This window comes from Podarcis gaigeae (assembly GCF_964106915.1).
Source record: "Podarcis gaigeae genome assembly, chromosome: 12".
NCBI classification, from domain to species: domain Eukaryota; kingdom Metazoa; phylum Chordata; class Lepidosauria; order Squamata; family Lacertidae; genus Podarcis; species Podarcis gaigeae.
In genome coordinates, this window is record NC_139688.1 from 51,638,206 (window position 1) to 51,664,238 (window position 26,033).

Here is a 26,033-nt window from a genome sequence, read left to right on the forward strand (position 1 = left end):
AGTCTTCCCATTAATGTCTAGTAACCCTAGCTGAGATAATTTACCTGTTTTTTGAGGTAAGGCAAGACAGGGCAGTTGTATGACAAAAACATTATTTAATAAAAATTCAATTATTATTATTTGCTTTATACATGGCAGGAATATGGGTAATTCTAATGGAGCTTGACATTATCATTAGCATTACTAGCGCAATTCTATGCATGTCTACTCAAAAGTAAGCCCCATTGATCTCAATGAGACATACTCCCAGGAAAGAGGGTAAAAGATTGCAGCACATCCCCAATTTGTGGATGATTTACCACTTCCCAAGTTTGCTGTGGCCAGGACACAAGATGTTGGGGGTTATCAAGGAAATTTTGGATTCAAGGCCACCTCAGATAGATAGATCCATTGGAATATTGTGGTCCATGTCACCTGTAGGAAAACCACTAGAAGTAGATCTGTGCCTATCAAGCTTTCTGTGGGTCTACCAGTGGCCATTGGGATGAATGGGCTGTACTGTTCACAGGGTACCTCTCCACCAATGGAGGTGCAGATGTGCCTCATTCTAGCTCCCCTCAGCGAGCCTTCAGCAGGAGTTTGAAGGATTGCTTTAAAACTAATCAGTATTTTGTATATCTTTATTTCAAAATTTGTAAACATAATGATATGTATTTAGCAAATTTGTAGTGTACTTTCTGAAGCTGTATAAATGCTCTTTTAAGCTTTAAATAAATGTGTTTTAGGTTTATAGCAAGCAATTAGTCTGCACTTTTACTTAGTAAGAATCTAAATAATAAATGGATTTTTTTTTATTTAAATCAATTATTTAAATTGGCCTTTTTGCTTGGTGATTTAAATCAGTGATTTATACCCTAATGAGCTTAGTGGTGGGGAAATCAGGATTGTTAAAATAAATGTGGAGATTATTTATATTATTTTAACTGATCTGAATATTTTATTTTTATATTGTTGTAACTCACCCTGGTGCACTATGATGAAGGGGGATCAAGAAGAAGCAACAATGAATTGATGGTGATGATGATTTGTGACCCATTGAAACTCTATTCAGTGAGGTACAAAGGCAGATGGGTGTAATGGTGTGGTTTTGGAAGATAGATTAGATCTGAGTTTTAAAGGGGGGAAAGTTGGTAGGTTGCAAATAACTGAACATTAATCCAGATTCACAAAACCAAATCACTATGGCAAAATTCTCTGAAAAGTAAGCTATAAATAACTTTAAAGTAAAGGTAAAGGTACCCCTGCCCGTACGGGCCAGTCTTGCCAGACTCTGGGGTTGTGCGCCCATCTCACTCAAGAGGCCAGGGGCCAGCGCTGTCCGCAGACACTTCCGGGTCACGTGGCCAGCGTGACATCGCTGCTCTGGCGAGCCAGAGCCGCACACGGAAACGCCGTTTACCTTCCCGCTGGTAAGCGGTCCCTATTTATCTACTTGCACCCGGAGGTGCTTTCGAACTGCTAGGTTGGCAGGCGCTGGGACCGAGCAGCGGGAGCGCACCCCGCCGCAGGGATTCGAACCGCCGACCTTTTGATTGGCAAGTCCTAGGCGCTGAGGCTTTAACCCACAGCGCCACCTGCGTCTTTACCACATTTTTAAAAAGGCTTGTGTGAATTGCCTTCAAAGCTATATCTACTCCAGACCAACAGAATTCATTGGCACTTAAACTGATTTTGGGGCAGGCATGCCTGCTTATGTCATTTTTAAGATCGCAATTCAATGTACTGATCTTAAATTCGTTATTTAGAAGCAAGCCCTATTGATTTTAACAGAGTTTAGTTCCAACTGTGGTACAATCTGATGTTTGTAAGCACCACTTGGGAATAAGCACTTTACTCCCAGGTAAAGATGGATTTGATCATTCTACATGGGTGGTTGGGATTGAAAGTACCAAAACTCATGATAAGTTTGATCCCATCCCACCTATAGCTCCTGGGGCACAAGTAGAAGCAAATTCTTAGCCAGAGAAAGTGACACACTGCAGCAGTGTGAGCACTAGGGATAGGATATCATGGAAATACAAGTGCTGAAGGATGGCATGTTGATCCTTACAAAACGGGGAATAAATCTGTACTTGCTGCTTGATAGCCTAAATATTTGGAAAAGCCATAAGATTAAACTTTGAGTTTCTGGATGGTTCAAGAAGCTGGTTCACTTAAAACAGATTTTACAAGCAGTTTGTGAATGTATGTTTCGTATATGATTCTTATACATGATACTCACTTTATGTTTTCCTCCAGTGAGAATTGGGGAAAGATAGCCGCAGTGGAAATAACATATTATTTTCACATGAAACAGTGTATATTTTGGAAACTCATTGATGAATCTGTTTCTTGCATAATCAAAGCATTTGAATGCAGGTTGAATTGCAGTTCATATCAGCAGTGCATGTTTCCCTATCATGAAATACATGTGTATTGTTGTTTTAGGTAACAGGGTTCATCGTATTTTGAAAACTGGGCCCTGAAAATCTTAATAAAGCCTTATCTTTAAAAAACAAAACAAAACGTTCAGGTATCCAGACTTAGTAATGTTTTTACCTGATGCACCACTTCCGTGTGTTTTCACTGACATGGATCTGTGGAATGCCAAAATAGAATGTTTGCTTCTTCTCCAATATATTATATGCATTTGAACAAATCAAGGTGTCTTTCTGGTTAGAAGGCAGTGTACTCTGGGTTTGTAGTCCAATGAATGGCTCGACACTCATTCAGTCCTAACGTTTTATTATACTTCTTTCAAGCAAAACAGGATTGTTTTATTTGGCGCCACCAGCAGCAAACAATCAACAGCTTGTAATGTTTTTGTGCGTTTATAAGGAGGCACTAGCACTTTTACAAAGACCTTTGAATCTTGGATTGGTTTATTAAACACCTCTTGAACAAACACTCCTTATTCTGGTCCAGCATGGAAGTCTGTTGATGGATTGTGCTTTTTGCAATTATTTTTCTCTGCCTCTTGTCATAAAATTAAGGAAGCACAATGCGGACCTTATTTTGTTTTCTTTGGAGCTTGTTTCCAGTTCATTTTCTTACTATTTGGCAGGGTGTGTTTTTTAGCGAGAAAGGATAAGCAGTGATGAGTTAATCTGTAATTGGTATGTTCTCAAGGTGCTGCGGCCACTCCCATTGCTTCAACATTAAGGTTTTTTCCCCTCCAAGGACAATTACTGTGTTGCTACTAATAAGTTTCAGCCAAGGAGGGAGTAGATAACATTTATACTGTTGTTGCATATAAAACAGAAGAGGTGAGAAACGCATTTACTTCATGGCAATTTGTCTGAGAAGCTCTCAGCATAAGAAGAGATTAGAATATGGATTGGGGGAAAATTAAAAACTCTACTTTGTAACAGTTATTGTAATATTTTTTCGCTCTTTCTTTGGACAACAGAACTGGTGCATCTTACAGTTGTTGCCACTGTTCACAATTTAATCCCGCTCTAGAAACTGCTGTGCATTAGTATTACCTGGCTTGTGACATCTCTTTCCCTAAAGATTTAATGAAGGTTTCAGTGGTTGGGTTGTCAGATTTTCAGTCCGTTGCCAAATCCAGCTCTTGAAAAGGCAGCCATGATATTTAAGTACTTTGTAAATGTTTCTATTTTCCTGTTAACCTCTCACTTTTCTTTTTAACCAAATGCCCATCTGGTAGCAACATTCGGTATAAACATAGCGTAATGCATTTTTGAAGCAACTATGCCTTCTGTCTCTCTCCCTTAGCAATCTCCCCCCTCTTCACATCCCTCTTCTTCTGACTTTCCCCTCATTTCCATTGCTCAGAATTGTTAACTCTCTCTTAGCCATTTTTAATGGCTCTATCTTATTACAATCAGCTCATTTATACCTGCTGCTGTGGTCACTTTAGAAAAGAACAGAAAAGGAAGAGTATTAATTCTGAAAATTGAAGCTTTAGTTACAGCAGAGACATTATTATTTTTTCTTTCATGACAATATTGGTTTCCATTGAGGCAAAGATGAGCCTTTTTTAAAATGCAAAGTGCTAGAATTCACTAAAAAGGTTAAAACTGAAGTGAGTAATCTTCGGCACATAATATGCAATTGTTAATTTTAGCTCCGTGCGTAGGAGCTGTTATGACTTAACAGCCAGCTCTAGCCTTCATTAGAGGAGAAGCTCACAGTTTTTTGAGACAGGTGGAGCCGGATCAAGCTGTGAAACTGATTTGCTTGAAGCTGGTCATTAGTGTTAGAAATCTGGTCTCTATTTTATCTTTTAAACCCTACCATGATTATATCTATTATTATTGGTATTTACTTTTTGTCTTCCCTCCCCCTCCCCACCAGGTTGATGACGATGATCTGTCAAACTCTTTAAAGGAACAGCATGGAAATTGGCACTCTGAACTGTTAAATGGGGTCATGGGACTCACATTGTCATTGATCACTTGTGTGGATTTAACCAGTGAGGAGCAGCATCAGCAACTGATAGAAAAGCGTCCAGAATTAACACAGCACTGAAGGTAAACAGCTTCTTTTTGTTACGTACCCATTGGCAGAAGGAGGTATAATTTCTGTGGATTTGTGCCATGCCCATACAGCCACATCAGGTCTGTGAGCATGTTGCTTTAGGTGTACATCTCTGGAGTGCATACCAAGCAACAGGGATAATGGTTAAGATTCAGGTAACATATGGTGTTATATTTGAGTTTATGAGAAAGAATGGCTTCATTTCAGATATGAATGCTCTGCAAATAAACGGATCAGCTGTAGGGAAAAGTGTGTGTGTGTTCCGAGAAAAGAAAATGTAATAACATGACAGTATAACACAGTAGCCTAGATAAAGAATGGGTTTATTTGATTGTTACCACCCTCCTCTCTAAATCATGCAACTTTTCCCCAGTGTTCACATATAAAGAAACAAAATATATTGTAAGTGGGGTGTGTTTTTTGGGGGGGAGTGTTAAAAAACAAAACAAAAAACATTCATTGTTCAAAGCCCCAATTCTTTTCACAAATCATGTTCCCCTTGAAAATTTAATTATGGAACAAGACCCTTTGTGATCTTTCTGTTAAACTTGACAAAGTAAATGCAGCCAGGATAAATGTATACCCAGTTTTCTGATTTTCTTTATTTAAAAAAACAACAACCCTCAATGCACATTGTATTTTCCTTTTGAAATAAACAAAGAAAGGCGGCATTACAAAGATCTATTCAGTGTTAATTGCAACCTGCGAAAGAAACAATATGAAGACTCGATTTATCTAATAACCGTTATTAAATTGTGAGAAGGGCAAATACTGAAACCTGTTTTGAAATAACTCCTCTTCTCTTCCACACTTAATTTTCTTCTTAAGATTTCTCTCTCCAAAAAGTAAAATAAAAAGGCATATGGGGGGGGGGGATTTAGGAGAAGAACAAAAAGTGCTAAATTATTCATGAGATACATCTGACAACTGATCAGCAGCGGAGGTGTTCGGAGCTGAGGGGGTATTTCATGGGGAGGAAGAGGGAAAATAATAATAGGCTTTAACTTTGAAAAGCCGTATTGAGCTCCTGTGCAGCACACTAATGTGAGCTGAGACCAATGCAGTTAAGATATCTTCATCAGAGCTTAACTGCTAAGGGCTTCCAGGAGGATTTTTACTGTGCTGGAGAGTGACATGGAGTTTGGAGGAGGCTCGTGATTTTTTATAATGGAGCTGTCAATTTGAAGGCTTGAAATGGTGACAATGAGGGTTTTATTGCCAAATTTAGAATTAATGTTTATGTTGAGTTCCTCTTCATCCCGGGCTTAATTTCTCCCTTTCTTGTAAGGAGTGCTTATAACCTTGTTGTGTGTACACAGGGGGGAATGACTGACTGGTAGAGGTGTGGATTAGTTTTTTTTCCATTTTCCAAAAAGCGATTGACAGTCTAGCGGAAGGTCTGGTCTGCTTGACGCCTCCCCAACAGAAAAGCACGAATAGGTTATCGTTTATTTGGTCCATCACCTACGTGGTAAAAGAATTCACTTCCATCCCACATCACTAGCTGTGGGACAAAAAGGGTAGGGGGAGGAATTTCACGTTCGCATTTTCTGCCACAATGAGTACGGTACTTGAAAGCAAGCTGTTCTACTTGTTAGCTTTTACACAATTCAACGTTCACCTAGAATACCACTTCAGTCCATTGCCGTCTGCTGAATTGCATTGCCCTAATTCTTGAGTTTCTTGCTGTGCTTTGTTAGTTCATCATGGAGGAAATAAAAATATCTCTCGTGGGAATCAGATGGCAAATATCACCTACTATTTTGTTTTTTAATGTCTTGACCTTTCAGGTCATCAAATCTTGTTCTATTAATTTCTACCTGGGAGAATGTCTGAGCAAGGTAAAACAGAAGAAACTGGAAGCGAGCAAGACTCAGCCATCTCCCAACAAGAGAATTGCATCCTTAACTCAGAGGTAGATGAAAAAGATGAAAATGGCAAATCAGACCAGGTAAGAACAAAAAGCGACTTTTCTGTTAAACTACTGGACTTTTTAAAAACAATTTTGTCATTCTTTAATTTTTAAAGACCTCTTCCACACCCATTTTGAGTAGGTATTGCATGTCTTAGATTTTCCCTTTCAATTCTGGAAGATCTGTATTTCTGTTAACTGAATTCGTCATTAAAATTGCTGTGTTGTATGAACACAAATAAATGCATATCAGATCAGTTCCTAGCCATGCAAAAAAAGAGGAAACTGCTTATATTGTGAGAAACCCATTGGGAAACACTTATGAAAGTGGGAAGAAGGAAGAAGAAAATAGTTATCAGCACCACTGTGTATAGATAGAACTTTTGCAGTGCCTATTGTCTCTGGCTTCAGATTGCTATAAAAGAAAATTTATTTGTTAAAAAAAGCAACAGCAACAATAAAATGTCACACTGCTTTGAATTCTCAAGGAGAGAGAATTTCTGAGGGTTTCTTTAGTCTTACGTTGTAAAAATAATGCTTTTATGTGCATATAAAAATGGAAATGATTGTGGCTAGTTACCACCAGTGATATTAATGCTAAGGCTCCTTAAGGAGTCATTTTAAGGTCCACAAGTTACCAAGTTACCTGACAATCACCACATGAAACTGGTACTTCATGAATGATTTAATGAACTTGCTGCTATTCCTGTTATGCATATTTTCCACCCATAGACATGCATAATTTGTCACTTGCTGTTTGCAGAAACGAGGTGCTAACCAGAACCAGCAGAAAAAGAGACTCAAGGTAGAGATTTTGACTACTTTCTCAGAGCCATGATAAACTAGCTGGGGGTGGAAAGGTCCATGTATATATTATGAAAGCGTATTCCTATTTTATTCATTCTTACAATAGTTAGTTACAATAAGGTTAGTGGACTTCCTTGAGTTATTAGCTATTTATACAGTGTAAATGCTTAAGATCCTTTTTCATTTGAATACCTGCATTTTGGTGGGAACTTCCATTTTATATGCATAGGGATCTCATTATGTGCAATCTTCACTATATCTGTGTTCTATCTCGTGCCATCCCAGCAACACAGAACCCTATCTCAGTGAAACGATATTTTCCCCTACTTTGAGGTCTATCTCTTTACTTTTTATTTTTTGAAACACAGTGAGGAAGGCTAGTACACACACACACACACACACACACACACACACACACTGGTATTCAAAAGTGATTTCCTTATTCTTCTATATTTCAGTCAGGAGGGAAGGGTAAACTGGTCCGAAGTCTCGCTGTCTGCGAAGAATCATCCCCTCGTCTGGAAACAGAGAATGACAACCAGGTATCTAAGACCAAGCCATTAACTGCATGGTTAACTTTTCATGTGCATGATGGCATATTTGGGCTTTAACTGCATTTACTGATTTTGGGAAACCAAAATCACCTTTCACAAGAGCATACTTTATAATTATTATTTTAGAAGTTGTCTGGTTTTTAGCGTGTACTTATTTTGAAATAAATGAGTAGCTCTACAGTATGTCACAGGGTGTTATTTGCTCTTTTTTTTCCAGACCCCCTGAAAATTTCAACAAATGGAAAAGAATTCAAAAGAATTCAGATTAATTATTTTAAAAAAAAATTCAAAAAAAAAGATAGAATTGTTATTTTCTCTAAGGCTATCTCTTGTAAGACTACACCAGACATAGTTCTGAGTTCACTCTGGCATCTAAGTCATGCAAGGTCCATGTATCAGTTCCCCGGAACGTATTTAATAGTAACATCCAAATTCTTGACACTTTTAAGTCAGAATGATCTAAAAGACAGTGCATTGTATTCCATATGGTTCATTCTTCTGATTCTTGGTGCCATTTTTCCAACAGCAAAGCATGTGTTTGATTTAGTCTGTATTGGTGTTGTATACCATTTATTCCAAAGAAATAAATATATGGATCAAATCAGGAAAATTTGATCTAAGAGACTTTAGAATTTTGCAAAACCTTTCTTCTACACTTACTGCAAAAAAAAAAGAAACGAAAAAGAAAGAAAAGCTTACATTGTCTGCTTATAAAAGCAAATTTATCAAGAACATAAACCAAAAAAGTAAGCTTCTTGCCAGTATTTCTTACTTGAAGACTCAGACATTATTTGAAGAATGAGATCAGCCATAGAGAGGGAGAGGAGACAGAAAACGAAAGATGAACTTTTGTTAGCACAAAATAATTCTCACATTTAAGTGTACTTTCTAAGACTTTCCGCTACTAACTTGAAATGAAACAAATCAAACTCTCCTCTTTGGACTCTTTACTACGGAGGGTTTTATTTTTTTGAAAGACCAAAAAACCCACCACCCCATAATTTATTGCGCTGTGGGGTTTTTGTACTTTCTCGCTGCTCTACAATGACAGTTTATGCAGTAGGACACTAGACAGATTATTTTATGAGTTGTGGGTAAATATTTTGAGAGGGGGGAAAACAATACTATGACACATTGACTCAACTTGCATATAAGAAATGTATGGCTTTTGTTCTGCATTTTATTTGTGTTTTCTATCGTTTTAAATGGAAACTGAAAGGAGGAGAATATAAATATATCGCAGTATATTCAATGTTGCATGGTAGTTACTGATGTACTCTGCAAAAAAAGAAAAGGAGTTTTATACACTTTAGAGGCTAGCAGGTTTGGAGGTAAAGACTAGATACCTCTTCTAATGGTGCAATCCTATGCATGCCTACTCAAAACTAAATCCCATCGAGTTCGATGTCACTTCTAGATTAAGTGTATATTTAGGATTTCAGCCTAAACTGCCCACAATGCAGGACAGAACAAGGCTGGGATTCACATTTCTTCTGGTTCCTGCCACTGTTTCATCCACTGTTTCATCCAGTACTAGGGAGAATGATTTGAGTATAATGTAAAGAATGCAGGGATTAAAATACCTTCTGCCACCAAAGTCTCCTCTTTAAGGATTGTTGGCTTTTTATGATTAGATGGGAAGTATACTTGATTTAAAACTTTATAATGATTACCTTTGCACTAGAAAAGTTAGAGCTGTGCTCTCCTTTTTGCGCTGACTGAAGGATACTGGAAGGGTTGGGCCAATGGAAATTGTTTCTTTCTCTCTCTCTCTTTTTCTCTAAGTTAATTTGGATTTTTTTTCTTTGTTAGTTTATTTTAGCTGTTTACAAAGCACAGGGTCTAAATTATCAGAGAATGTATGGTACATTGCCAGTACTACAGATTGTACTACAAACCTAATGTTTGTATTATATTTAAAAATTTGCCTTGATTTTCCTGTGTAGGAAAAAAAATCTTGTTACCTGTATTACTTGATCATGAAAGCTTATCTGATCGCACACTTTGTCCTTACTTTAAAGGAATGTTGCCTCTAATGTTATGATATTGGTTTATCAGTGTATTATTGCAAACTGAACATCTCCTGTTGTTCGCTAAACTTTTCCTGTATGAATGTACTTATCAACGTTGTAATTTTACTATTGAGTAAAAATATCAATAAAAAGTGAATATAAGAAAAAACAATAGATTGTTTTCACGACTCTGCAGCACTTCTGTGTGTGTTTATTTCAAATGCAATGAATATGTAGAAATGGTATGTTATATGTATGGCACAAAGTATATATGCTGTATGCTTACATGTGTGTTTTAGACTATATGTAAAGTCTGTCTTCCTTTCCATTCCCTGTAAAAATGCAAGTGCACTATAACTATCATTTTGACTTTAGGATAACAGAGTGTACATAGCAGAAGCAATTCTAATTGTTTCCCTTAATTGAACAACACAATTGCACTTTTATCAGCTTGCCAGATTACTCGCAGGGAGTTTACCGCAAATTCAGACAGAGCTACTAACTATAAACCATGCATTTTCACTATGTATTTCTCCCCAATAATCTTCAGTTCAGTTCATTATACCTTCAGAGTCACGGATCGTAAGTTAACATAAAGTTATGTCCACTTAAGCTCCAGTGATTTCAATGACAATTATGTCCATAATTGTCTACTGTATTGGGTTCATAAACAGTTAACCTCCCCCTGCCATCATTCACATTTTATAACATATTCCCTAAGAACTACACTTTGGGTTATATTGAATGCTGGTCCTACTCAAAGTAGACCCATTGAAATTAATGAACATGACTAACCAATGTCCATTTCAATGGGTCTACTCCAACTAGGACTGGCATTGGATAGAACTCATTCAGATATACTTTAATGTGCTAGTTGATGGATCTAGCAATATGAGATTAATGTTAACGTTATTGGGACCCCATCAGAAATACATATATTTATAGAAGGTGTGGACATTTGAGTTATTTGTAATCTAATATGCAGACTTAACTGCTGCACTTGACCAGCAGCAAGTTCTAACTTTTTAATTCTAAGTAGGCGTCACCAATTTCCTTATTTCAATTTTAAACAGAAATAAATTTAGTGTGCTTAGGTTTTAGGTGCCTCAGTCCTCAGTCCATTTACTTTGAAAGACATTACCTTGATACCAGTGGAACGTATTTTATACCTAAGCTTTTGATCCTTAAGATTTTAGTTGTAACCCCCTGATTCCTGAGTACTTTTCCTTAGGCACTTTTACTTAAAAGTGCTTCCCACTGAGTCCAGTGGGATCTGCTTCAAGGAAATTATAATTAATCTGAAGCAAATAAGTTAGGATATATTCAGAATTAAATCCTTATCCTCTGAGGTATATAAACGACATAAACTATATAAGTAGCAGGAGGCAAAATAAATATCGGGAAGCAAAATTTGTCCCTAAGAGTACAATATTTTTTTCCTAATATTAAGTTCACAGAAGACAGTTTGGCTTCAGCTTTTCTAAGCATGCACTTCATAATGCATTTTGGAAGCCAAGTTTCCTGAATCTGGCCCTAAATTATTATATTTTTTTCAACAGGAATCAATACAACTGCAGCTTTCAAGTTTCCCCAGCCTACAAGAAGAGGATAAATCTAGTAAAGATGACTCTGAGAAAGAAAAAGAAAAGAATAAAAACAAAGAGAAAGATAGAAACAGTGAAAAACCCAAGATAAGAATGTTATCAAAAGGTGAACAAAAATATTTAAGTCATTATTCAGTCATCTATCATAGTCACGTATGAAGACGTTTTTGAATGCAAGAATGTATTTGCTTGTTTTTGTTGCTTATATATTTAATATTCTGTATACGTCTGTGGGATTGTAGTGTATGTATTTGTTTATGCATTGTTTGTGGAATATATGCAGTATGTCTATATTATCTAACAAGCCTGCACAGTTTCTGACCCACACACTCAAATGCAAAGCCATTCCAGGGGGCTTCATTAAACACTCTGGTTTGACTTGCTGCCTGGAACTGTGAAGAACTCTGCTGGTCCTAATATGTGGCCAGCGGTCTCTGTTCAGACTGGAGGGTCACACATTCTGCTAACTTCAAATTTGAATAAGTGACTGCATTAAGAGGGAGGATTAATTCTTCTTCTTTGGGGAGGACACTCACCTCTTTCCCCCACTCCCACCCCATGTCCCTGGAATGAGATCAGTGTTGGACCGCGGGTTTGGGCAATAGCTCCATCCCCTACTTCACTGTAGAGAAAAAGTAACCACAACCAAACCATATAGGGGCAGCTTTCATTCAGTGTATGTCTGTATGTGGTGCATGTACACAATTATTGTATGTGATTGCAAAGAGCCCACTAAAAATACTGCATGAAAATGGATGTAAGAATAGCTACCCAATTTTGCTAACACATGCCATGCCATATAATTTGTTGTTAGCGGCACACTACATTCTAAAGCCAATGCCCATATTTTCATGCTGACTCGGATCCATGATCATTATCAGCAGTTGGGTGGAAGCGCGGGTGCCTACAATGAGTTCTTCCCAATAAGTAGAAAGGGGAAGAGTGGGAGCTTTAGCAACTGCAGATATTTCTATCTGTGCAAATAACCAGAGTTGCTGTATGGAGGGGAAGTTATCACTGCTCTTGCAGAGTCTTCCATATGTGTTGAGTGAGGTCCAAGCCCAGAAACTTGTTGCTAACAGATCCATTGTCTTTTTATATTTTGTTCAGAAGTGGACTTAAGTCTTAAATATGAGTTAATATACAATTAAATTGCCTGTCGCATTTTAAATGTCACGCATGAAATGTGCAAGATTATCAACAGATGGCTGGTTTATTTGTGGTTATCCAATCTTGCCCAGCTTATTTACAATAGGTTTTTTTGAATGAAGTTTTGTTCTCATCTCTATGGACAATGTTAGAAATCCATTGTGAATATATATATATATATATATATATATATATATATGCACTTCATTGCTATCTACACATTAACACACGTCACTGCTTCCCAGTGTTGCACGATGCAGATTCTTATTCATATCCAATATCATTCTATTGATACCATACAACAAGTGGCTTGGAATGCAGCCTGCAAGGCACTTTGCCAGTATAATGACGTTTAAATGCATCATGTGACGTTAAAATGGGTGCTTTATGGATTGTCAAAAAGGGTGTTATACTTCATCAGTGAATGCAGTAAAATGAATCAGTCTGGCTGAAGCTGGACAGAATATTTAAAAAACACCCTGCTGTCTTTGGGTATTTGGGGATGTGAAATATCCCTAGTGCTAGTCTTTTTAAGAGACTTCTGTTTTCTTCAAAATTCAGTTCCTTGAGTAGAAGTCTCCACATTCACACTGAAATTTTGCTCAAAGTGAAATTCAGTACAGTTCTAGATGAACACATTTATAAAATGGTAATGGGGAAACATCCCACATTGTGTCCAATCAAATCCCCAAAGTGGTTCTGATCTGCCATTTTGTCTTTCACATCTGTTTTGATTTTCTATCTCACTCCTGGTTGCCCAAACAAAACTAATTATGTCCAAAACTTGCCGGGTATTTCACACACACATATACACAATATTAACAGTTCAAATAGTTGGAAAGGCTTTAGGTGGATCTATACATCCCTTGTATTATTCTAAAGCACAACACTTTAAATTAATATCCACTTGTCCTTGGTGGTTGTAGCTGTTGGTACAGAGAACATAAAGAACGGGTACCCTCCCACTGTTTCGTGGGGTATTTTTTTCCTGATGCAAGTCACAGCCTGCATGTGTTAGGTATTCTTTCAGACAGCTGGAGAAGGAGAAAACTTTCCTCCACACAATGGCTTTAATTTTTTTTTTACCTTAAAAAAAATGAAACTATTAGTAATGTATGTTTTTTCAGACTGCAGCCAAGAATACACAGACTCAACAGGCATAGATTTGCACGAATTTCTGGTTAACACATTAAAGAATAATCCCAGGTAAGTAGGCCTTTTTTGTGTGTGGCTTGAGAACTCAGCAATTGGGAGCAATGTGGTGTTATTCCTAGAGTGGTCATGGTGTGGAAAATAATACCTATGCTTCTATGAAAGCGTATTGATTTTTAGCATAAACCCCTATACGTACTCCATAAGCCTTCCCTTTCCCCACAGTTTAATTCCTCTCTCAGGGAGTTAGCCACGTCCATCCACACACCTCTCTTCCGAGACATGCAACACAGCATCTAAAAACCCACGGCCATCTATGTCAGTGTTTCTCAAATGTAGCCATACTGCAGGATGTGATGTGGGCACTGTCATGGCAGCTCCTCGATGCTCTGTCATTAGTTAGCCAAAATCAGCATCTATCACAACCATCTGTGATCATGCAATCACACATTTTTGACAATGTAAGGCTAATGCCCAGTGAACATAAATGGTTAGTGATAAGGGGAATCAAGTTTTTTAAAAAAGCACACAGAATTATGCAAGGCTTAATTAGGATTCAGAGACCTGGTGGGGACAGGCAGAGAGGTTTAGAATACAGATACCCAATAAGAAGGAGCCCAGCTTAAAATAGTTGTTTCAGATCCCAGGATATGCAGAAATACTGACTAGGCTTATGCTGTCCGTGTTTTGTCATAAAACTAAATTCTGGTTTAGTGCTACAGGAACGAGTCTTGGGCACATGCACCACACACCCCACCCTCAGTACAGCATTTGTTTCCTGTTTGGTCAAATCATAGGTGAAACTAACAGCAACAACCATTTCTACCCAACATTTCCTATTTTGGACATGATGACAAACTGTGATTCATTGAGAAGTAAATGCTTTCAGTCTCCTTGTGGTCACACAAGATGATAAGGATTTTTTTGGGGGGGGAGTGAATAGCAAGTTCATGTACTGAACTACGGCTTAGCATAGCGTATGTTTTCTGCCATTGAAATGGTTAATCATGCTTCAGTCTGGTACCAGCTCTTGATAGAGAATATAGTAATCTGTTCCGGCTGCAATGCAGACTAGGTTCTGTGAACATTTTCAGTTTCTTAACTGCTACACCTTAGACACTCTTACACATCAGTTTTATGGAGAACCACTGACATAGGTAATCAGGTATCCCTGCATTTAAAGCTCCTCTTTTTGTTTGGAAGAGTAAAATCCTGTCCCCACCCCCATCCCAGATATCACAGTCCTGTAGAACTCCAGTGAGTTAGGAAATCTTATATCATATGACTCTACATCCAAAGAAAAGACCAATCTGCCTTACTTTTATATATGATCAAAGTTAAAAAACAACGACTCTGTAACTACTATTTACTCTATTAATAGTCCTATTATTATTATATTACTATACATTTTTATAGTATATCATAATGCATAATGATGAATGAATAAATAATTTTGATGGCTTCTGATTTAATGCAGATTGCAATTTCCAATCCAAGAAAGATTAGAAAACAATATCTAGTTCTCATTTTCTGACAATTATCAAAACATCACTATCATTATCATTATCATTATCCCATGGATAATCCCTCTAGATATTGCTGAACTGTAATTCCTATCAGCATGGGTCATGGTCAGTGATTATGTGAGTAGTGATTTGGAGGGCCATAGACTAACGCGCCCCCCCCGGCTGTAATACATTATTTCAGAATCAAAATAATGAGGGCTTGGGTTCAAAGGACTATGCACATAAGGAGAAAGTGTATTAGCATTGTTCTATGGACTCCTGCCACAGGTGGCGCTGTGGGTTAAACCACAGAGCCTAGGACTTGCTGATCAGAAGGTCGGCAGTTCAAATCCCCGCAATGGGGTGAGCTCCCGTTGCTCGGTCCCTGCTCCTGCCAACCTAGCAGTTCGAAAGCACATCAAAGTGGAAGTAGATAAATAGGTACCGCTCTGGCGGGAAGGTAAACGGCATTTCCGTGCGCTGCTCTGGTTTGCCAGAAGCGGCTTAGTCATGCTGGCCACATGACCCAGAAACTGTACGCCGGCTCCCTCAGCCAGCAAAGCGAGATGAGCGCCGCAACCCCAGAATCGGTCATGGCTGGACCTAATGGTCAGGGATCCCTTTACCTTTACCTTTAAGGACTCCTGCAGAAGAGGTATTGGGAAACTACGATATGTCAGTGGTTCTAGTACAACATGGTTGGCCACCATGAGCCACTCACGAAGCTGGGTTCCCAACCCATCAGTCACCACCACCATAGCCAATGGTCAGAGATAATGGGGTTGTACTCCAAAAGCTCCTGGAGGGCCACAGGATTATCAGCCTCCTGCCAGCAGGATGTGAACTGTAATATCTTTACATGTCATAAGCAAGCATCTGGGTTTGTTGTAAAGGGCAGAGCAAAGAGACATCAAAATTATTTCAGTAGTTGTAGTCCTCTGCGCCCCCCCCCCAAAAAAGAACCCTGAGTAGTGATTTTCTTATTATTTTCTTAACAGGGATAGAATGATACTGTTAAAACTGGAACAGGAAATTATTGATTTTATCAGTGACAACAGGTAAGTTAATTTTCAGTATTGATTTCTTGTTTGCTGCCTCTTGTCTACTATACCAGGCACTCATAGACTTTAGTTTTGAGCAATATTATTGCAATATGAAAATACCAAGCTTTTAACAAAATGAATGTCTTTAGTAATTATTCATCCCTAAGGAATTAGATAAACGTTTTTAGTATAGATCCTTAATTGTGTTGTGCTGGTTTCATTGGCAAATGCCCCCAGACTGTCCTATGTTTTCAGAGCTAAGGATGGAGGCAGCAATTGCTCCAGACCTACAGACTTTTCAGAGACTAAGGTTCAAAATGCTCCTCTGTCCCAGTGCAAACTTTGGGCATTCTCACCCCACAGGGTTGAAATTGAGACAAAGGCGATAACTTCACACATACCCACCAGAACCCTTTGGAGGAAGAACGGGATACAACTGAATAATTACTGCTAAATATTTATTTCTGAGCTCTACTGCCCAAATTATTTGTGATGTACAGTTACCATTAATTTCAAAGGAGTTTGCATAAGCTATTTGAAATAAAAAGAGATTGTTTGATGCAATTGTTTGATGCTAGTCAGAATATACCTACCTGCCTGTTTGGGCAAAACACGATCCAGTATCACACTAAACAATTCAATTTCTTCCCTTCAACAATTTTAATAAAGCTATAAGATAATGCAGTTTGTTTTGCTCATAAAAAGCAATAACTTAAAACATTTTGCATATTTATATTTTAAGCACACTTGACACATGCAGAATATTGGGATGGATGGCTGGGAGAGTTATTGTTAAAGAAACTAATGAAAATAACAGACTTGGCATACCAGATCTGACAACTGCCCGTTAACTAATGTTTTAAAAGATCATGGGTGGTTGTTGCTGTTTTGTTTTGTTTGTTTTTTTAAAAAAGTGGACTGCTATTGTTCCATCATGTCAGAGGCTGCATCATATTGAGCCCTTTGACGTTTTGTTCCAGTAATCATTATAAAAAGTTCCCCCAGATGTCGTCATATCAGCGAATGCTAGTGCACAGAGTGGCAGCTTACTTTGGCATGGATCACAACGTGGATCAGACTGGGAAATCTGTAATTATCAACAAGACCAGCAATATGAGAATGTAAGTGCCACCTCACTGTTCTCCTCCTATTTCCCTTTGCTAAGAATCGGTTGAAGTGCATTCCCTTTATCACATCCCAGGTGTTTTCTTCCTTTGTTCTTTCGTTCTATTTGAGTAATTCATATTTTTAAAAATATTTATTTATCCATTCATTCTCATGTGGAGTCTCATTATGCCTGTCCTTGGAAGAACACTGAGGACATGAAATATGTTGAAGCAAATCAATCTAACTGTTGTTTGTTGATAAGAAAGCTGTGCCATGCCTCTGGAATGGAATGTTATATTTCCTAGCCCCTCATTACTGCTGTAATGTTGGAGAGTAGAAAAAGTAAATTGTGGACTATTCTTTTTACTTGGAGTACTGGAAACTATTACGTGTAATACTTCTCAAAAGGGTAAATGTATTGTGTGGCATTCCCCTCCCTTTTTTCTTTTTACAGGACTCTCCTTTTGAACAATGAGTTCCTTATCTGGTTTCCACTTTTGTTCTTCCAATGCAACATTTTTCCATATATATCATTACCCTTTCACAGTTGAGAAACTGTCTCTGAATTAATTCACTTTGCATAATAAATGAGCTAAGAGCATCTGTTGTGTAGAAAATGGGCATCAGAAAATGCAAAGAGTTGCTTCTTATATCACTGGGTAGCCAGGAATGCATTCATTTATTTCTTTCTCTTAAAAAAATGTATCTCCAGTTCCACCTCAATAGGTACCCAAGGCAACTCACAACAAGAAGGCACAGACAACCATTTTAAAATGACAATACCACAATACACACTAATGTCTGATGCCTAATGGTACAATCTTAGAATGCACTCTGTTTATAAGAGACACGTCAGCCTGATCAAGCTGGTTTGCAATCGCTCTGTTGTGTGTGCTGAACTCTGGTGGATGCAGGTTCTGTTTATTTCAGTGTAGGGAACTGGAAGCTGCTGTTTGATTCGCTACTAGAATTAAAATAAATTAGACACCCCATGAAGATGAAGGAATTATAGATGATTTGGTGTCCCTGCTTCTCTAAGAAATCCCTGGATGGCGCAAATAATGGAAACTTGTTTTGTCCTGCATGAAATTTCAAGTCTGCATCCAAAGAATGGGATGCGTGGTTCAGATCAATGTCTGAAATTTAGCCCCTATACCCCCTTCACTTATTAGCCCTTTATTGCCTTAATTCATTAGTTCCTGTTTCTTAGTTCCTGTTTCTTAATTTCTTACCTTCTCTGCTCCTTCCTTCATACTGTTTGCCTCTGGCTCCCTGTTCCTATTTTCTCTGCTTCTTCCAAGTTTTCAGCCTGATCTACTAGATCTGAGTTTCTAATGCAACCCAAACTGACAACTTTCTTTGCAGGACTTAAGAGAAACTGGACTGCAGACATTCTGACAACTTGGTTCCCTGACCTTTGAAATGTGCATGTACATTCTGTAACCATGAACATTCTGTGGCTGTGTCACTGGCTCAGCTAATCAAAGTCAGGATAACTGAGGAATTCAATATTTGCACATTTCTATATGAAATGCCCTAGCTTCTCACTTCTCTGAATGTTTCCTTGCAATTATTGGCAGTTCTTGCCTTGCGCACACATGGAAATATGTATTTAAGAGAAAACACACACATTTAAATTACTCTGAGAGAGAAAACACACATAAAGGCTTATTCAAAAAAGTTTGTAAATCTGCATGCATTGCAAATAGTTGCTTCTAGGTTAAGTAGCTTGCAGAAACAACAATTAACAGTGCATAAGAAGCAGGAGTATACTACCGTATTTTTTGCTCTATAAGACTCACTTTTCCCCTCCTAAAAAAGTAAGGGGAAATGTGTGTGTGTGTTATGGTGCAAACGCAGGCTGTGCAGCTATCACAGAAGCCAGAACAGCAAGAGGGATTGCCTCTTTCACTGCGCAACGATCCCTCTTCCTGTTCTGGCTTCTGAGATTCAGAATATATTTTTTCTTGTTTTCCTCCTCCAAAAACCAGGTGCGTCTTGTGGTCTGGTGCGTCTTATAGAGCGAATATACGGTATGCTCTGGGCCCAGCAATCATACACAGCAGCTCTTCTTTTCCTTCACCTCTTTGGGGAGGTGGATTATCTGGGGGAGGTGGCAGCAGAAAAGTGTCCAACAAGGGAAGAGTTAAGCATTCTCCAAGTACTTTTCTGTTACCCCCTGCAGAAGTTGCTTTGCGAAGAAGAAGAAGAAGCCTTCAGGCTTTCATCTGCATCTAACATGTAGTCTTACTCTAAGAAAGTCAGTTTTGGAAATGGTTCTTAACATACATCCAGTATATTCAATATCACATATTGTAGCCATAAAATTTAGATGGATTGCTTCCCAAACAGCACTATTTTCTTAGGCTTTAAGGTGACAGCAATGTTTTTGGCTAACGGTTGCATAGACTCAGCAGCCCAGGTTTCTTTAACCTTGAAACCTGTTCCCAAAGAACTGCTTGTTTAATTCAAAATTAATGATGTGATATTATCACATACCCACAATTCCTTGACCTAACAAGTAGTTGTCTTTTGCCTCCCTACCACTCTGTTCCCCTTCTGTGTTAGTTTCACAATTTTCATGGGACACATGGAACAGGAAATGATACACAGATTCCATGGACTCTTCATTAATGAGGGTCAACTTACTATTATAAGAATGCTACCCAAACGCTTTTCAGACGTTTCCCACAGATGTATTCACTAAACTTATAGGGAGAAGAGAGGGACCTGCTGGTTAGCCCATCCGCAACATACACATATTTGGCTAAATGTGTGAACCATATTCACTTATGGGCTCCCTTTGGCTGTGCATGTATAAGCCGTGGATTGACGTACAATAACACTCTTTTATGCGCATTCAATCAACACATTTATGAAGGTTTGAAAGAGGCTGTAGTGAATGAGGAGTTCACCTATTCTTCAAGCATAATGGTTTTTAGCTAGTGGCAGACATGCCGCCATTCAACTGACCTGTGTACACTGGAGCTGATCCAAAACAGAGACTGTAGCTTTGACTTCACGCCAAAGGTTTATTGGAGATTAAATGGGTGCTCAAATCTAGGAAGTGGATGGGATGTGTGTGTGAACAAATTATACATACCCATAAGCTGAAGGTCACTCTTCTTGAAGCCATTTTTGTTTTGTTTTGCTGCCATGTGTGTGCTGGCAATATCAAAAATCCTACAATATCCAAGCACTCACATTTCTTCCCCATGAGTCTCTCCCTAGAACATTGCCCTCCTTAAAATGATTCATGAAAATAACTAACCCTCCTGTTTTGCCATGCATGAATGGGGTGGAAAATTTGGCCACCATTCAATAATAACCCAGTATATCTGGATTGATTGATTTATTTACTAGTGTGTTCTCCCATACATTTCATGGAGAATTCTGGTTAAATATAATCCTTCATTTGAAATGAATAAGAAGCCAGTCTCAGAGGGTGGGTGAGGTGTCAGGTGCACCACCTTATAGATTTCAGAGCCCTAGTGCCTGGAACATATTTGTATTATGCTCAGTTTGACTAGAAGTCATTGGGCTGTGAATCACATATCCCCACCCCACCCCAGTCAACAAAACATTAAAGTACAACAGTACAGCATGCCATAAAGTACAACAGGCAAGGGTTGTGCTTGCATGGGAATCCTTTGTGCTTGTTCACAGGTCTCTTTTGCATCCCTGACTTTGGTTTGACTGTATGTTGCATTATCACACAGGCTCTGGGCATCCTTGATGCTCCTCCAGCATCCTAATGCAAAATTATAATGCATAAGAATTATGTTAGCAGAATGTTACATATTCCGTTGTGCCAAATATGTCATAGCTGAAATATAATGTGGGTAGCATAGCCCACACTGAATCTGTTATCCCTTGTGTCAGCAACATAGGGGCTTGATTCACTGCTAACATCTTGTACCAGTTACATGGGTGCAGAAGCCATCCGTTATAGCTATACAGATAGATCTATTTAAATTATTCTTTAAGAAATTTAGCAGCAAGCAGTGGGCTAGTTCAGATGTATTGATTCCACTCTGGTAAAACTGTGGCATCTTCATCTCTTCCCTTCCCTCCTCCCACCATCATAATCATTCAAGCCACAGTTTCCTGTGACATCCGAAACAGGAAACTCTGGTTTAAGGACACCCTCCAAACCAGACGCAGGTCCTTCTTTCTTATTTTGGCTCTTTGGGGCCCTTAAACTACAGCTTCCTGGTTCGGACATCAGAGGAAAGTATGGCTTAAGAAATGAAGACTGCAATCCTTTGCCCAGTTATTTGACCGTAAATATAACGTTGAACTCAGTGGGGCTTATTTTTGAGCAGCCATATATCAGATTGCACTGTAAGATAAATTTTCTGAAGCTGGTTACAAAAGAAAAGGGAGGAAGGAAGTTAGTTTCTGGCCTTGTGCTAATTTTACCGTATTTTTCGCTCTATAGGGCACACTGGCCCATAGGGTGCACCTCGGGGTTTTTTTTTGGGGGGGGGGGAAATAAATAGAAAAAAAATTATTCCCCCCCCAGCCGCGGGACTTGGGGGGGGGGACCAAGCTTCTTCCGACCCCAGCCCCCAGAACAGGCTGCTATCCACAAGCCTTGTGAGCCTGGCGGGAACTCCCGCTGGGCTCCCAAGGCTTGTGGACATCTGCGCGAAGCATGGGGCGTGCTCTGGTGTGCGCCCCGTGCTTCGGGGTGCAGGCTGCTGCCCGCAAGCCTTGCGAGCCCGGCGGGCCCTCCGGCCGGGCTCCCAAGGCTTGCGGATAGCTTCCTGAAGCCTGGAGAGGAGAGGGGTCGGTGCGCACAGATGCCTCTCCAGGCTTCAGCGAAAGCCTGCATTCGTCCCATAGGACGCACATACATTTCATTTTTGGAGGGGAAAAAGTGCGTCCTATAGGGCAAAAAATACAGTATTTTTTCCATTTTCCACAAGTGCTATTTGCCACTCTTTGTTGTACCAATTTGTCCAAGCAGCACCTTCTAAGTTGTCCCAGCATCTTGTTGTTATGAGTTTAAGTTAATTAAAGGTTTAAGTTAATATTATCTCCCGTGAAAAGATTGAGGAGAGCCAGCTCTGGACGTTTAGATACATTTTGTAAGGTAATTGCTTTTATTTGGACAAATACTTCTTCCCATGACTTACTGATCTCTGATTGTTACATCTGAACAAGTACTAAGTTGGTTTCCAAACAAATAACAATGTACAATTCCTTTATCTTTTCTCTATATGTACCTAGATAATATCTTTCAATCTGCCATAAACAACCCAGCCTTGATAACTTGATGCCTTTAAAACCAACTACAATAAATTTGCCAAAAGTTTTCCACTAGAACAGAATAAAGTTATTCTAGAAAACCTCTTAATTTCACATTAACACAGCTTGCATTCTCTTAAAGCTCTGGTCATTAATAGAATGATTTCTTTAAAATGCAAAATAAAACTATAATTTTGTGGAAGCTGGAGCTATGTGGGCTACAAGGTATCTCCCATTAGGTGTTGATTGAAAACTTCAGAGAGCAATTACTAATGCCATTGTGTCAGTCAGGTAGGTCGTAATATGTGGGATCCTCTAGCTCTTTTTCTTGTGCGGCTTGCACATTTTTCTTAATGATTTGAAAGAAAAAAAATGGTTTCCAGATCTACAGATTAAACAAAACTGGGAGGCAAAGGACAAAGTAAGGTTGAAAATGATTTTAGCAAACAACAGGAATTGAAAAACAGCGACGTGGAAATTCCCAAAGATAATATATTATATTTACAGCTCAGTTTTGAATGTTTGCTCTGAAATAAGTCTCAGAAGTAAATTTGCATTGGATTGCAGGTTTAATTTGTTAAGAAGTGCAATATGCAAGCATGGGAAATTAGGTAATAGCAAAAAAAAACCAAACAAACCCCACCCTAGGTTTGTGCTAGTTCTTACCTAGAGAATTTAGCCTTAAGGATCTCGATTTTCTAATCAAATCAAAATATATTTGGGGTTTCATTTGGAACATAAGCTCAGGTGGTCTGTTGTGGCATGTAATGCCCTATTGGTCAGGTTTGAAACATAAAGTATGAATGCACAAGGGGTAGTCCCAATAAAGCCATGAATGTTTTGCTCCTTCCCTGGTTGTCCTGGGGCTACCTGGAGCTAAACTAGTTTGGTTTGCAGTCATGTCCAAACCTTGGCATGTAATTTGTTGCTCTCCAAACAACCCACTGCCTATAACTAAGATTTATTCTTGGCTTATTGCTTGTAGTTTATCTGGGGGAAGCAAACGATGAGTTCAGGTTCAGACGTAATGCTCAGAGGAGCAAGGCAGCCATGGTATTTATTGTGAATGCCTGTGCGCTTGTATGTTCATGCTTAGCTATGGTTTGACTTGGCATCACATGCAAACTGTGCCACTGTGTCATATGAGCAATGTAATAAATTCCACATATGTTCAGACATGATGGCGTATCATGATTTGGTGCTATGTGAACTAGCCTTTAAGGACTCATGGGCTTTAAGGACTCATGGGTGTTAGGGGAGGTGTCGTACCTCTGGTGGGATAGTTTGTCCACCTTTGGTCCCAACTCCTTGTGGGATAGTTTGTCCACCTTTGGTCCCAACCCTGCACTCAGCTCTCACCTATGGCTCCTAGAAGCTATCAGCATGCAACAGCAGCTGCGACCCGGGAAACAGCTTCAACTGACTGGCTAAACCAGGTGAGGGTAGCCAAAGAGTCTTAAATCCTCCATGAGTTAGGGACTTCCCTTGTATGTGAAGACAGGCTCCAGAGGACTGAATGGACGAGACCAGTGATGGGTCCAGGGGTTAAGAAGGTGGTTTCTGGACATGCTGTAGAGAGAAGTGAGGGGCAGATGGGGCTCATCAGCCTAGGAAGGTTGCCCATCTAGGAGAAGGAAAACTCTGATCCTAATCCTCCATTGCCTTGTGGGATATCTTCAGGAGAAGAAAAGGCTGAGCAGTAAACCCTACACAAATCTGGAATGGAGTCCCTAAAATGGTTGGATGGCATCATGCGCGCCTCCTCCTGGCAACTCTTGCAGCCAAGCTGCTGCTAAATGTATTGCTGTGCTTTCCTTTGTTCCTCAACAGCAAGACCAGGAGAGGGAACTTGTTGTCTAGGCAGCCCAGGACCTCCATACACACTGCCCAGGCTTGTGCCCCAGGGAGGTCACTTTGGTGCCGCTAACACAATGGTTTGACTTCACCCCCAGAGGCGCACTCCATTGTCTCTCAAGACAGATGGATGCCAACAACAACAAGGGAGCAAGAAACCATGATACTTAGTCAGATATCACAGGAAGCTGTTTAAGTTGCTTGTGCTAGACGTGGAACAACGGGGGAGCAATTGGGAAGTGTACACCAGCATGCGGCTTGTTTACAGTAAATCACGATAAGCTTGAAAGCCTGAGTTATTGTGCTAAGCTAAGGGAACACAGCCAGAGTTACCAAGCCAATGTGCAGCCTTAACAAGGACACGCTGGAAGAAAATGAGTGGGGCTGGTGGAGGTTCCACATGCCTAAATCCATTTGAGTAAGTAGTGTTTTGCCCCATAAACGTTATCCATAAATAATATACCCATTTGCCTAAGAGGGGATGAATCATCAGGCTCATTTATACATGAGAAAGGAGGAGCTCAGGAAAGTGTGTGCCCTTCTCATTTCTAAAATCCCACAGAGTAGTCAGTTTATTAATTAACTTGGTAGCGATTCCAACAGTATGGCCGCAAGGGAGCCAGTGCTGGCCATAAATGTGGTAGTGAGCCATAAATGTGGTAGTGAGACATAAATGTGGTAAAAGGTAAAGGTAAAGGTACCCCTGTCCGTACGGGCCAGTCTTGACAGACTCTGGGGTTGTGCGCCCATCTCACTCAAGAGGCCAGGGGCCAGCGCTGTCCGGAGACACTTCCGGGTCACGTGGCCAGCGTGACAAAGCTGCATCTGGCGAGCCAGAGCCGCACACGGAAACGCCGTTTACCTTCCCACTGGTAAGCGGTCCCTATTTATCTACTTGCACCCGGAGGTGCTTTCGAACTGCTAGGTTGGCAGGCGCTGGGACCGAGCAGCAGAAGCGCACCCCGCCGCGGGGATTCGAACCGCCGACCTTTCGATCGGCAAGTCCTAGGCACTGAGGCTTTAACTCACAGCGCCACCTGCGTCCCACAATAAATGTGGTAGTGAGCCACCTGAACATTCTGAACTCACAGGAGTAGGTGCCGTATGGAACTCTGCTCTAACATGAATGCACAAAGTCACCTTCTGGCATAAAATGTGCCTGTCCTAAGTTATGAGGAATAGGTGTTTATTTTTGTTCCTTTTACAAAATGTAATCTATTGATCCAGTAGCTAATGTGATTCCGTGGATTTGCTCAGCACTGATATTTGCTCTGGGTGATTAAGATTATGATCTGTTCCAGAATAGCACTCCAGATATCTTAAGCAGGTTGAGGGAAGATTTGTTGTGGATACAAAGTGTTGAAAAGGCATTTAAAAGAGAAAAATGGAGGGACTGCCATTTTATTCATCATTGCACAGAATTGTAACCATTTTGACTCTGCAGCTATTATGGTTCTATGAAAGATTTTGCTGCTCTCTGGGGTTTCTTGTTTCTTCAACTTAGCCCTGACGTATAGCGCTCCCTCACCCTCCAAAAAGTTATTCTGCATGTATCCAAGAACAGAAGTTGGGAGTAATGAACCATCTCTAATATCCCCG

At 39.6% G+C, this 26,033-nt stretch overlaps 1 protein-coding gene across 23 annotated transcripts in view; it reads left to right on the forward strand.

Moving 5' to 3' along the window:
- Positions 1–26,033, forward strand: part of ARPP21 (cAMP regulated phosphoprotein 21) — a 250,687-nt gene that overhangs the window by 122,676 nt on the left and 101,978 nt on the right. For 16 of the 23 annotated variants that reach the window (XM_083705682.1, XM_083705671.1, XM_083705674.1 and 13 more), the window contains exons 2-9: positions 4,300–4,475; positions 6,273–6,433; positions 7,158–7,199; positions 7,660–7,743; positions 11,327–11,477; positions 13,648–13,726; positions 16,176–16,235; positions 17,201–17,341. In XM_083705682.1, coding sequence (XP_083561808.1) covers positions 6,311–6,433; positions 7,158–7,199; positions 7,660–7,743; positions 11,327–11,477; positions 13,648–13,726; positions 16,176–16,235; positions 17,201–17,341 — 680 coding nt within the window. In that variant the 5' untranslated portion in view covers positions 4,300–4,475; positions 6,273–6,310. Of the gene's footprint in view, positions 1–4,002; positions 4,028–4,089; positions 4,213–4,299; positions 4,476–4,512; positions 4,638–5,458; positions 5,680–5,756; positions 5,954–6,272; positions 6,434–7,157; positions 7,200–7,659; positions 7,744–11,326; positions 11,478–13,647; positions 13,727–16,175; positions 16,236–17,200; positions 17,342–26,033 lie in introns of those variants that run through there. The other 7 variants (XM_083705665.1, XM_083705679.1, XM_083705684.1 and 4 more) reach the window with 7 other exon arrangements.